Source organism: Hesperophylax consimilis, chromosome 30 (genome assembly GCF_061612785.1).
Source record: "Hesperophylax consimilis isolate HC1 chromosome 30, BYU_Hcon_1.0, whole genome shotgun sequence".
Classification (NCBI taxonomy): Eukaryota; Metazoa; Arthropoda; class Insecta; order Trichoptera; family Limnephilidae; genus Hesperophylax; species Hesperophylax consimilis.
This window is the reverse complement of record NC_142865.1, coordinates 17,162,685-17,176,434: the sequence shown is the minus strand read 5'-3', so window position 1 is coordinate 17,176,434 and position 13,750 is coordinate 17,162,685. Positions and strand designations below refer to the sequence as shown.

Below are 13,750 nucleotides of genomic sequence, written 5' to 3'. Positions count from 1 at the left end.
TTGGCGGATTATCTATTCGAGACCACTCTTCTCCTTCTTGCTCCATATCACTTTCTTCAGAATCACTAAACTGTAATGGCATCACTGACATTCTTCTCCTACAAGGAATTTCTTCACTTCCACTAGATTCTTCACTTTCACTATCGAATTCAGGCAAATAATTACTAGAACAGGCAGATAAATTATCTGCAACGATTTCGTCATCACTTTCGTAATTTTCAGAATCCATTTTGAAAGGTTTGAAAAAGCTAATATAAATATTATCTCCTCAGAACACAACCGTACGACAATTTGCGTTTTAAAAACTGACATGCACTTGTCTTGTAAATATTTATTAGGGTCCGCCTAACTGTGTTTGCCGATACCTGCTTTTGTTAGTCGCGTCAGACACTGTGCGCTCGCTCGCACCTAGGAGTTGAGTGGGTGCGGAACAGAGATAGAGAGATTTGTTTCGGGTTTCATGGTCATAAAAACCCTCATTCCAAGAATTGAATTATTAGAATAACAGAATATGTCATCTAAATTACTTATTTCGTTGATCTTCAAATGAAATACCTATCAAGTGTCAAGTTTTAAATAATATAGGTCATTTTAGTTGAAATATCGATGTACACAAAAGACTCCAAGATAAATATTAAAAAAAGACTTGCATTACAATTTGATAATTATGTACGTATAGTTGGGACCTTTACAAAGAGATTGGTATATAATATTCATATAAAGACATCGGATAATTTCTTCTTTTCTGCCATTGAAATGAGGCGGGCGCAGAAGGTAGAACTACCCTTCCCGACGTTAAGCATCAATCGACCGAACGGGTAGAACTACTCTTCCCGATTAAAGTGTGTTAAGACAAATTATTTGATTGTGCCCGCCCGTATAATATGAATAAGCAGTAAGTATAAAAACGCAATTCTTTCAAGAAAGGTATAGACATACAATATTGTATTGAATCATCGCTACAATATCGTATTTGTATGCCTTTCTTGAAAGAATTGAGTTTGTATACGGACAAAACTAATTATTCATATTGTGTATGTACAGACGCTAACAAATAATCTGTCTTAATATTGTAAAGCATAACTTGCGAAAAAGTGTATTTTGATAAAATAATTAAATCAACGCCATCTATGAACACGTAGACAACAATGTACATTACGTTTAACCTTAAGTAGAATTGAAATCACCCCTTAAGTAAAGAAAAATAAATGCTATTTTTTAATGTGTTAATAACGAAAATATGACCATAATATACATTTTCAAAGTCAGTGAAGTATCTGACTGAAGCTAAATGACTGCAGACCAAAACCATTACTTTATTTGTACATTTAAATTTACAATTAACAAAATATGAAAGGTAAGTATGCGGAAAAAATTAAATATAGAAAAGTAAAATCATTTAATTAATTCAAAGTAAGAATGTTAAAAACACATGTTATGGCAACACGGTGTTATAAAACAAATACAATTTAAAATAAAATTACCTAAAAATTTTGAATAAAATCTGATACCTACCTAGTTTTGAGATAATTAAGTTTTTGTTGTGTTGGCAACATTGAAGAGAAAACGAATTCCATAGAAGAAAATATATAGTACCATAGATGAAAGGGTGTGCAATTTTTATTGTCGTAGTAGATGCTTAGAAGTAAATTTTGAAGAATATACTAATTACTACTTATAATATTGACTCGGTCTTTATTTTCGTTGTATGGAGTATTTTACAGAAATTCAAATGTAACATTGTCAAAAAATGGCGGATCAGTTTGATTTTGTTTTCTTTTTTACATTGAGAATTTTCCATTAAACGCGGACCCAGAATCAGCATTTTATAGGGAACTTTCAAATGTTAAAAAAAAATGGCGGTAATTTTCAATTTGATGACAATGCTACATTAGAATTTCTGCAAAACATCCCGACTTGAATATTTATTGAATGTGTAGAAAAATCTGATTTACTAAACGCTCTCTTAGAAACTTTCACCCTTTTTTCGTCTTTCATTCAAACAAACAATAATAATTTGAAACCAATTGAATGACAATATATTTTCTCTGTACAAAATAATAAAATTATATTAGTGTCGGGTTAATAAAGTTATATTTAAAAAAATCATTTTACTCAAGACAAAAAACAAAACATAAACAAACAAAAACAGAAAAGATAGAGAAGTATTAAAAGAGCACGTGATTAATTTTCACACATGGCGACATTAGAAGAAGAGAACTAAAAGGCTGTCAAACGTAAAGTATTAGTGGCTATCTATAAATGTATGAATGGTTTTTTAGGTCCGTAGGTCATTTAACTTCAATCAAAACAAATAGATACCTAATTAAATTTTAAAAAATATACAAGTACCTACTCAAGATCTATGTTTAAAAGGGGGAGGGGTAATTTTAATTAGATTTTTTATCAATATAGAGGGGTTTTTAAAAAAGGGTTATCATTATTTAGATTATTTATGGATAAAACTAAATCTATTAGCAAAAAATTATATCCTAAACAAAAAATATAAATCAGTAAATTACTAAAAAATTTGCAATACATTTTTTTTCTGTTAAGAAAGGCGGACCAAGAAAAGTTATCGAAAACAATGGACATAAGCTTTACAAAAAAACACAAAATATGACAACCAGAATAATCATCCAAAGCATGAATTACATTAAAAAAAATTATTATCACATTAATGGCGGTTTGTATCACAGAATCTGAACAATTCATCAATTTTCAAGTTCTGTTATTATTTCAGTTTTGTGAAGCAACTGGCCAATAATGATATAATAACAGAACTTGAATAGAACCTTCACAGAACTTGAAAATCAACTTTGATGAAATTTGATGAATTGTTCAAATTCTGTGAAACCACCCGTCCTAAGTTTGAAAATTATTAATTTTTATTTTATTCAATTGGAGAACTTTTCAAAGTAGATTAAAAATATAATGATAATAACAGATTTTAATCATTTATATCGACGGTCCCGAAGAAAAATGTCGGATTTGTAGTTTAGAGTTTGAAGTTTCGTTTCTGCATTTCCACTGTTTTTGATATCAAGAAATATAGCGTTATTTGATATTTTTCACTAACCTATATTTATTAAATTGGATATATATTATCAAAAACAGTAAAAATGCAGAAACGAAACTTTAAACAGCTCTACTGCAAAACTACAAATTTTTATATCCGACTTTGTTCTTCGGGAACGTCGAGATGTTTTGAATGAAAAGTAAGTAGGTGCTTGCAAGGTATTCAAGAGGATCAAAGCATCAATGCCTGTAAAAATGGCCTTTAAACTAAAGAAAGAAAGAAAAAATCTTTCGTCCTTTTAACAATACATATTTTGGTTTTGGTGCTAAATGGTATTTAATTGGCACCACTTGTGGGATCTGAGCCGGCCGTAGGAGTAGCAGCTTGCCACACCAAACTACATATCAAGAGGTGGGTCAAATCCCAACACTGGAAGGAATGGAAGAAGGCACCCGGAATGAGGCAATCTAAAGTACTCATAAACGGACCGGACCCTAACCGAACCAGGCAACTACTCGATATGGACAGAAACTCACTGAGGGAACTGGTAGGACTATTAACGGGACACTGCCATCTCAGGAGACACATGCAACTGTTGGGAGTGGAAAACACCAACATCTGTAGGAAATGTGAAGAGGAGGAAGAGACTCCAATTCACCTATGGTGCCAATGCCCCGCTCTGCTGGGAATAAGGCTCAGATACCTGGGAAGACACAGTGTGGAACCAGAAGACATCGCCACATATCCAATGACAGCCCTGGTGAACTTCATAAAAGGGACCGGGTTACTGGCAAGGGAATGAGGTAAAATGGGAGATAGTACAATGGGCCTATGGCCTAAGTGCTCGCGGGGAACGTAAGTAAACCGCCTCCGACTATAAAAAAAAAAATAAAAAAAAAAAAAAAGAAAGAAAGAAAAAATCTTTCGTCCTTTTAACAATACATATTTTGGTTTTGGTGCTAAATGGTATTTAATTGGTATATTGTGAAAAAGATTGTTAAAACTATCACAGTGATTTCAAATGAGTATGATGAAAAAAACCTGTATGTAAATCTACACAAATTTTAAAGACTGCTCACGAAATTCTAACGAGATGTCTACGCATCTGCAGCAAGGGTGCAAAGTGCATGTATCAGGAAGCATATTAATATGTGAATTAATGTAAATGATGCAAGCAGTTGAGTACTAGAATCTAAAGATGATGGTAAAGGAGCTAGAGAAATTGCTTATTGCCGAACAATGGCCGTCAATAATCTTGCGAGGAAAGGTGTTGGCCGTCAATAATGTTGTGTCTCTTCAAGACCGTAATGTATAAGACAAATTCACAACATAAAAAAACAATGTTTTCGCTTTTGGGATCACCTCATATGGTCTCATAGAAATAGTTGTATCTCCCTTACTGTAATGGTGAGAAATATGATCTAAACTGCGTTAGAAAGAGAAAACACCACGCTTTATATTCAAATCCAGAAGTTAACTGCAGAATAATTTAAACGGACATATCTATAAAACCAAAGGTTCCGATCGCAATTTGAGATATGTTTTGAAACTTAAAAAAAGACAAAAAGAGGTGAGAAAAAAATTATGTTTATTTCTGATAATAAATTTGAAAGCGAGTTTATTGAGAAGCGGAAACACACAATTTCTCAGTCCTTCTGACAGCATCTTTAAGAAATATACAATCAAATTAAGGCAGTGGGTGATGAACAGAGATGCACATATGCAACAGAGTGAAAAGGAAATAGATTTGGCCCGACAATATAGTCGTAATATCGGTAAATGAGCGAACTCACTGTCAAGACAGGGTAATGAGCCCACAGAATAGGCAATACGCAATAATCTTGCGGAATCTAGACCGTTAATATGGAATAACTGAATTACCTTATCGGTAAGAAATTGTCGTAAAAAGTTGCTCGTTTACCAGGTAGACAGCTTAAGATGACAGCACACATAAAAATACTACGTGAGAAAGCGACAAATATAAACTTTTGATAAACAGGCAAATACTATCATCTAGCCGTTGAATTACATACTGGGCCTATCTGTCACTCTGCAAAATTGACAAATAAATCGCAAAAGCTGGTAGAACCATATTAAGTTAAAACCGCTGTATTTCATTCAATGATCATTGTACATTTTTGGCAGGATGAAAGATTTGTTACCTTACTAATAAATGTATTTTAAATGTTACACAACTGATAAACCACCATTCCTACATCAACCCATCAGGCATAAATAAACCACTCTTATTGGTCCTATAAAACCATAGATATGCCAATATATAACTAACTATTACATTGCGAACTCCCCAATACAACGGTTTCACACTATGGGAAACCAATACTTAGGTGATGTCGATATATTTAATATTAACTTTGCACAATTTTGTGGATTACGTAAAAGACTTATTGCAACACTATTCCCAAATGGAAGTTATATTTTTGTAAATCAGTCAAATCGCTGTATTTTTTAATTCATGTTCTTGTTCTTTTTATTTTTGTTTCTTGCATATATTATTTTTCAATGTAATTTTATTTTTACTATTTATTCTCATGTTTCAAAATTGTCTGTCCTAAAAATTGTTCCACCTACATGTACAAGCCCTCTGGGCGTTAAATAAATAACTAACTAACTAACCATCACGCCGTTTCTCCGCAGGGGTAGGCAGAGAGGACGGACCGCCAAACAACTCAGTCTTGGCACACGCTCCTTGCCTCATTCACATTCATACATACTCTTCTATTGTTCTGACTCTTGACATGGCCCGACTCAAGTATCTGATTCACTTGATCGTGCCATGTCTTCCTCAGGGGTCCCCGACTTCTGCTACCATTCGCATTTGCATCATATATCCTCCTTACACTCCTTTCTTCGCTCATTCGCTCTACATGCCCAAACCATCTAAGCGTCCCTTTCTTAATCTTACTAATTACACTTACATTCGCCTTGCACTCTTTGCGGATCTCCACATTCCTCACACGATCATAAATGGTTTTACCACACATACGCCTCAGGGATCTCATTTCAACAGCATTCAATCTACTTTCATCCTTTCTCTGCCAGTTCCATGCCTCACTTCCATACATCAGGGTAGGTACCAGCACTCCATTGTGGCTCCAATGCCAATATATAGACAGTACAATTCTCATTAGGAGCCTACTTATTATACTATACACCAATGAAAAACTCTGAATGTTTATTCCATAGACTTTTAGAGTTTTTCATTGGTGGATATAGTTGGCAACAATATGACGTCACAATATTCACGGTTCCAGTTATACCGCCTTGCCATCAGTTGTCTCTGGCATACTCTGTCAGAATTTATGTGTATTTCCCTTTCGCAATAAAATTAAAATGGAATATTTCTGAATGTGTCAGAAAACTATACACTTTTTGCTTTCTAATTTTATTATTAGAAATAATAAACATTTAATTTTTGAAATATTAAAATTTTAAATTAAAACATAAAAAGTTTTACAAATGACTAAACTTACGTTTTTTTCCCTTATACAAGTGTATTAAACATTACTGTCACCTCATTGGTTTGGTTTTTCATTGACGTGTTTACATTTTAATACTCTATGTTTCACATGTAGATTTGAATATAAAGCGTGGTGTTTTCTCTTTCTAACATCGTTTAGATCATATTTCTCACAATGCTAGTAAGGGAGAGACAACAATTTCTAAGAGACCAAAAGAAATGTTCCCAAAAGCGAAAAAAATTAGCCTGAGAATTTAATGGTCGTTTATCCGTTGTGTAAAATTAAAAACACGTTTATTAGTAAGACCCTTATTGTCTACGCACCAACTTGTGCTGGTGTAAGCTGCGTTTATAAGCAATAGTTAGTGAATTAAATAAAATAACTAAAAAACACAAAAATAAATAATATTAAATAGCATAAAATAATGTACCTTCAATGGATAGCTCTTAAAAGCTGTATTGGGACGGCAAAAATATTACATACACTCAAAAATTTATTTTTTGTTATGAAGTTTATTTGATGCACTCTGTGCAATAACATAAACGCAATAACATAGTTTATTTGATGCACTCTGCGCAATAACATAATTTATTTTTAAATGTATCTATTTGAATTTTACTTTTGTTTTCGGTAACGAATGAATGCAAATCATAAAAACGGAAATTAACCCACTTCCCGACATCCGATCGAGTTGAAACTCGCAGATAGACTCGTTCGATGTTTCAACCTTAAAAATGAACCGTCCGGTGAAAAAATTGCATCCTCTTCAAGATTGAAAGATCCGGTTGATGTAGTGAAGCATTTATGAAATGTATCATTTTATATACAGGGTGTTAAGGGACGTACTTGACTTTCTTTAACCTCTCAGACAAAGACTTTTATCTACTATGTGTTCCTTTGAGAACTGTCAAAACGTGATAATTTTTGTGTTATTTACGAATTTTGCTAAAAGCTTCATAACTCACGTTTTGGGAAACGTAGCCTCATTCTAAAAAATGTTTTGGAAAGATTATGAAATCCACTATCGCATTGTGTTGTTATACGTAAATATTTGCGTTTCTAAATATACATTTTATGAAAACGTCAAAAATATGTAAAAATCGCTTACAATTATTTCAAAGCCTTGAAAAATGTACTTTTTTCTGAGTATCATAAAGAAATAACACTTTATATATTGAAGAAATATAATTAAAAACTATTAGTCACCTCAAAATATTGACCGTCCAAACTAAAATATTTTTAATAAATTATTTAGAAACGCAATAAATTATGAACGAACAAGATGACAGATTCAATCGGCTTAGATAATGCACCTCTATGTTCCATAGATATTCTTGAATACAGACGCGTAGCGTTATTCATTATCGATACTCTGTTTTTTAAATCATGGCAATCCGTATACTAGTGATGGAAATAAATCGATTTTTGTAAAATCTCGCACGTTTACGTGAAAAGACGTTCTAATGTCTTGACCGCTATCATCATATTTACGTCTTTTGACGTTCTAATGTTCTGAGTGGTTAACTCACATTATAGGAGTATAAAATGTGAATAAAATTTGGGTCTCCGGTGACTTTTCCAATGTTTTTTGTGTGAAATGTGTACCTTTTTGAGAATTTTAAACATTTAATTACGAACGTAGCTTTTTCTGCACTCCCACTCCTGCCACCCATAGTTTTTCCACATTCGTAGATTATTTCAATAGGATCTTTTAAAAGCGATAGATAGAGATTTTACTTAAAATTATTATGATAATTATTAATAATGCTGCAATATTTAATGCCATGGTAAGAACCATTTAATGTACTTTTTCTTAGTCAATCTATTTAAAATTATGCCTATATGTAATAATTTAGCCATCCCAAGCCAACAAACATACCAACAGTTACAGAATAAAAAGACACGTTATAATAATACAGGTAAAAGAATCACTGACCGTTGCGCATGGAGTAGTCTAGAATCTCCTTCAGCTCCAGCCAGTCCACTTCTCCGTCGTCACCCGCCAGCTTCAGGAAGAACTGGCGCACGGGATCCTCAGGGGCGGAGGGTGCCTCAGGGATCTCGTCCTTGACCCGTTCGTCCACCTCACCCATACCGATGTCCTCGTCGTTCTCACTGGAACAAGACAAAATTTGATAATTCGTGAATCATTCTAATTGATTTTTAGCCACTCGAGCGATGGAGATTTCCGGGTATTCGATTTTCAATTCGGCCTTTCGATTTAATTAATATCATACCACCAAATATTAACATCGAAACATGACTGTTTAATGCGGTTTAAAGCCAAGGAAACTACCTAGATTTCATTGTTTAAAATTTAAAATCATTAAATTTATAATTCATAAAAAATTTGGGTAAAACTCAAACTGTTTTTGATGGTGATAAAATACGCTTTCAAATGTTATTATTAAAAATAAACACAATTTCGGAAATATAAAAATTTTAAATGCAAACATAATATATATTTTTGTAAATGTCTCACTTTACCATTTTTTATCTGGACATTGAACTAAAATTACTGATAATAAAAAAAATGCACATTTCATTAGACAAATATGTATTATAATCATTATTGTCATCTTATTTTTTTTCGCTTCATACAAAAATAATTAATAAACATAGACATATGAATATTAGTAGACCTGCCCTAAGTGATTAAAAGCGTATTATCCCCACTCCCCATACCGGTTCCATTGGAGCCGGCTGTGCTCGCGTATGGCCTCAAGTGAAATTTGAAAACGTGACGTCATCATTCTTGTGCGAACTATGGTCGAGGCATCATCGGTTCATTTTACGAAATAAAACGGCAAAATGTTGACTTGTACTATGAAAACTTGTAAAAATAGATGTGAAAAAGAGAATAAACCCAATTGTCGTATTACATTCCATATATAAGCATTATTTTACTTTATTTTAAGCATATTCACATCGTATAATATGAATCAGTTGTTACTATCACATCGAGAAACGTCTGGACGCGAAACACAAAGCTGGTTGGTTGCTGGGAAGTAAATTATGAACATTTATAAAAGTGTCTTAACTAAATACTAAAACAAAATATTCGACTCTGAAAATACAACCGAATTTTTTTGCCGAATTTGGACTTCGCAAATTTGTTCATAACGTAGCGAGTAATTTGCGCTCCCATGTAAAAATGTCTATTCATTCAAGAGCAGATTTTACTTTTAAGAAGTAAATGGTGATATTATAATGCGAGATGCCTATTTACTGTCAGATTGATTTATTGACGAATCAGTCAGCTTCACTCCCTTCGTTCTTCAACAGTTGATTTTACCCCTCGCAATTATCTTCTCGTCTATTAATTCCTATGTCTGTGTTAATAAAGAATTTCACAAATTTTTCTCAAATAGAGGTCAGAACTTTTGGTATCATAGAGTGTAGCAGTTCACTTTTGCCCCGCTACCATTTTAAGACAAACTTTAACAAACTCCATCCAAGACCGCCTTCGTCTATGGGATTCGTGCTCTATGGGCTTTCCTAGAAGGAAGCAGAAGAGATAATTTCCTAAAGCGAGTACCAATCGGACAGCCTTGCGGAGAGGGGGCGCCAACTGATTTGATACGAGCAACTGCTCCAGTCGACATCTTTCACGGGAGACGCTGATGGCGGACATAGCTAGTTATATTTAATCGCTGGTCATCATGTCAATCTCTCACTTATTTACAATTCTTTCCTAAGAGTTGTATGGCGCCCATTTCGGTGAATCAGGTCAGATATTTTATGTTAAACACAATGTCACACTTTTAACTAATTTATTGCTACTTTAAGATCATGACAATTTACCCCTTGAGATCATGCTAATCTTGTTATTTGAGAGTCTCTAGCCCTATTTGTTATTTGAATAAATATAATATTAATCATCGTACCTCTTTTATTCAATAACAAAGCAATCCTCATTGTCTTTTACTAATCATGTTACAACGGCCCTAGAGTGGTTGAATTTGTACGTGAGATTATTGCATTGTCACAGTTACAAGAGGTGTATATTTTAATTCTTCTGTGATTAACTTCCAGATTTGAATATAAAGCGTGGTGTTTTCTCTTTCTAACATCGTTTAGTTCATATTTCTAACCACGACAGTAAAATAGAGAAAACGATGTCTATAACATCATATGGGCAGGGCCTAGATTCTCGACGAAGTCATTCCAACGACTTTTGACATTTGGCGTATGTAAGCAGGTACCTACGACGAGACTCAAGAATAAGAATGTCGAGCAATGTATGTACTTTCGACGGAGACTTCGAGCGGCCTGGATTTGGGAATCGATACCCTGGTCCCAAAAGCGAACAAATTAGCCTGAGGGGTCAAGGGGTGGAAACAGAACATTTGAATGTGAAGTGTGCAAAATTTCACCAATCTCAGAATAAAACTATAGATTTTAATAAAAATACCGAGCTACAGACAATATTCTTATTAACCTTTTGAACGCGTTAATTTGCTCCGTTTTATCTATACCCGTACGCGATACATATTTTCAAATACCTATGCACGCAATTAAATGTCAAATTATAGCATTCTGGCATGATTTATTGGACTATATAGACAGAACAGATTATTCTCCACAATATGAAAACAAATCCTCGTGTGTCAACACTCTTAGATGTTTTGAATGCGGTCCCGCCATTCACTCGGCGTGTGTGTACTTAGGCCACTGCGTTGATAGACACAAGTGGGACACCATGAGCACTTATCATTTTTAGTTATGAAAAGTTGTGAATGACATACTAGTAGTAACGCCATTCCTTTGACAAAAATGTAAACTAAAGGACTAAAAGGCGCGAAGAGGCGCACTTGATTATCGATCTTTTTTTATGAAATACAATTTTATTTTTGAGAAATTCTTGTAGATGTCAGCATCGTGATAGTTCTACGAATGTCCAAGTGAGCAAGAAATACATTTATGACAAAAGAGCGCTGGAATATCGGCCGTCAAAGTTTCCGTATCAACTGTTGATACAGCCGCGTGTGAGTATAGACTTTTTTCCATAACAACAGTTGATACGGCCGCGTGCAAAGAGTGAATTACTTACGTTACGGTGCTGCATTTTTCAGTGAACACTCTCAAAAGGAATTCTCCCTCGTCGTTAGGCTCAAAAGTACTGGGTACGATGCAGTAGGTACCAGGGGGAAGCTTGAATCTGAAATAATAAACAAACACGTTAACCTTTGAATAAACCTTTGAATAAGTGCCAAAAAAGTTTATTTGATAAAACAGTAATAAAATAATACTATTCTAGCGGATTCTAAACATTTTTATCGAAAGTTTTAAAACAACCTAAGATTGTGTGTTTGTTCTCACTGAAATGTCCATCCCACCGATGCCTGATGAATGCTGCCATCGGCGTAAAAAAAGAATGCTGGATAAGATGACGTCCCCATCACAAAAAATGGCCTCGGGAATGATTTCTCCAGTGGTTGAAGATGAGGAATCTGACGGAGCATGGGACTATTCCGACGTGTCTGAAAATGAGAGTGAAATCCCAGTGTCCTCAGTCCAGATACTGAACGACACTGAAGTAAGTCTAAGAGCACTCCAAGATGTCCTTGCTGAAAAGCAGTCAAGAGTCTCAAAGGATCAACAACTGCGGATAAGCGCATATGTATCCGCTGTATTCAGATCAGTTTCACAGCTGTTATTGGAACGAGAGGGCTTCAAAGCTGATCTGGCAACAGTCAATGCCAAATTAATAGTGGCAAAGGGAGAGATCGCGATTGAAAAAGCAGAAAACCAACACAGGTTAGAAAAAATATTGCAGTTGGAGTCAGATCTAGGACCAGTGATGCGTAGAGTAGCCGATGCCACGGAAGCAAGCCTATCGTTTGCCGATATTGTGAAAAATGGCCCACAGAAGATGATACCATCAATCAACCGCTCAGGACTTAACGTTGGGACCCCCAAACCTGCTGTATGCATCTTCCCAAAGCTGGATTCTACAAAAGATAGCGACGATACGAAACAGCTACTAAAAGATACATTACGACCATCAGAACTTGGAATCCGTGTGACGGGCATTAGGAGCATTCGAAACAAAGGCGTTGTAATCCATACTGCAACACAAGAAGATCAGGATAAAATACTGAAAACCCCATGTCTAGCAAACTCGGACACTCTAAGCGCTCGATTACCAACAAAACGGCTTCCAAGGGTGATTTTCTTCAACGTTCCTCGTGACCTAACGGACGAGTGCTTCCTAAAAAATGCCTTAGCAGGAGCCCAGGACAAAGCAGGCCTAGATTTCGCAGTAAAACGTTGCAAGCTAAGTCACCTTGCTGGCGCTCGAACTGGATCAACTTGCCACCGGGTCTTCGAGGTTCCTGCCCACATTCGTCACGTGCTGGTGGAGCAGGGGAAAGTCTTTGTGGACTGGAATGTGTGCCGTGTTCGTGACTTCATTGGACTTACAGTGTGCTCCAAGTGCCAAATGATCGGACATTCCTTCAAGTTTTGCAAGGACCAGCAAAGATGTGGACACTGCGCAGGCGAAGGTCACGCCCGGATAAACTGCCCAAAAGCCGCCGCCGAGCCTGTCTGCGCCACCTGTACAAGATTTGGGAAGCCCGCTGCACATCCGACTGGAGACAAGGACTCCTGCCCGGCCTACAAGGCTGCCCTTGCCAAGGACTTTGCAACTATTGATTATGGCGTCTAATTACATTGAAGAAGATGACGAGGTAGATTACGAAAATACTCATAATTTCTGTGATTGGCTAAAGTTTCATAGCAACTACAATATGGAAAATATTAATATTGTTCAGTTGAATGTTAGATCGATTTATAAATACTGGGATACTTTGAATGTCTACTTAAATACTTGTTGGAAGCATATTCATGTGTTAATGTTATGTGAAACGGCTATAACACCGAATCTTGTCTGTCTGTATGATATTCCTGGATTTAATTGTTACAACTATTGCCGAACTAAAAAATCTGGAGGAGGTATATTGCTATATGTTCGAAATGAATTCACATTTCAACAGAAAACAATAGAAACAAATCATTTTGAATGTGTGCTTGGCTCTATGACACTTCCAAACAAGAGTATTTTAAACATCATAGCAATATACCGCCCCCCCAACTCTAGCCAACCACAATTTCTTAATGAAATATCTGCCATTCTGCATACTATAAGCCCCAAAGAAAATGTTTTACTTATAGGAGATATTAATCTAGACTTGTTAAATTGTCAAAACCCTATTATTATGGCATATGAAAATATAATGTCGGA

The 13,750-nt window shown here is 35.1% G+C and overlaps 1 protein-coding gene across 4 annotated transcripts in view; it reads right to left on the bottom strand.

Annotated features, from left to right (window-relative positions):
- CalpA (calpain A) overlaps window positions 1-13,750 on the bottom strand; it is a 148,729-nt gene that overhangs the window by 33,502 nt on the left and 101,477 nt on the right. For all 4 annotated transcript variants that reach the window (XR_016305126.1, XM_089649501.1, XM_089649503.1 and 1 more), the window contains exons 12-13: window positions 11,555-11,662; window positions 8,438-8,616 (exon numbers count right to left, since the gene is read on the bottom strand). Coding sequence is in view for 3 of the 4 variants with exons in the window: in XM_089649501.1 (XP_089505627.1) it covers window positions 8,438-8,616; window positions 11,555-11,662 (287 nt within the window). In the remaining variant the exon portion in view is untranslated. The remainder of the gene's footprint in view (window positions 1-8,437; window positions 8,617-11,554; window positions 11,663-13,750) is intronic.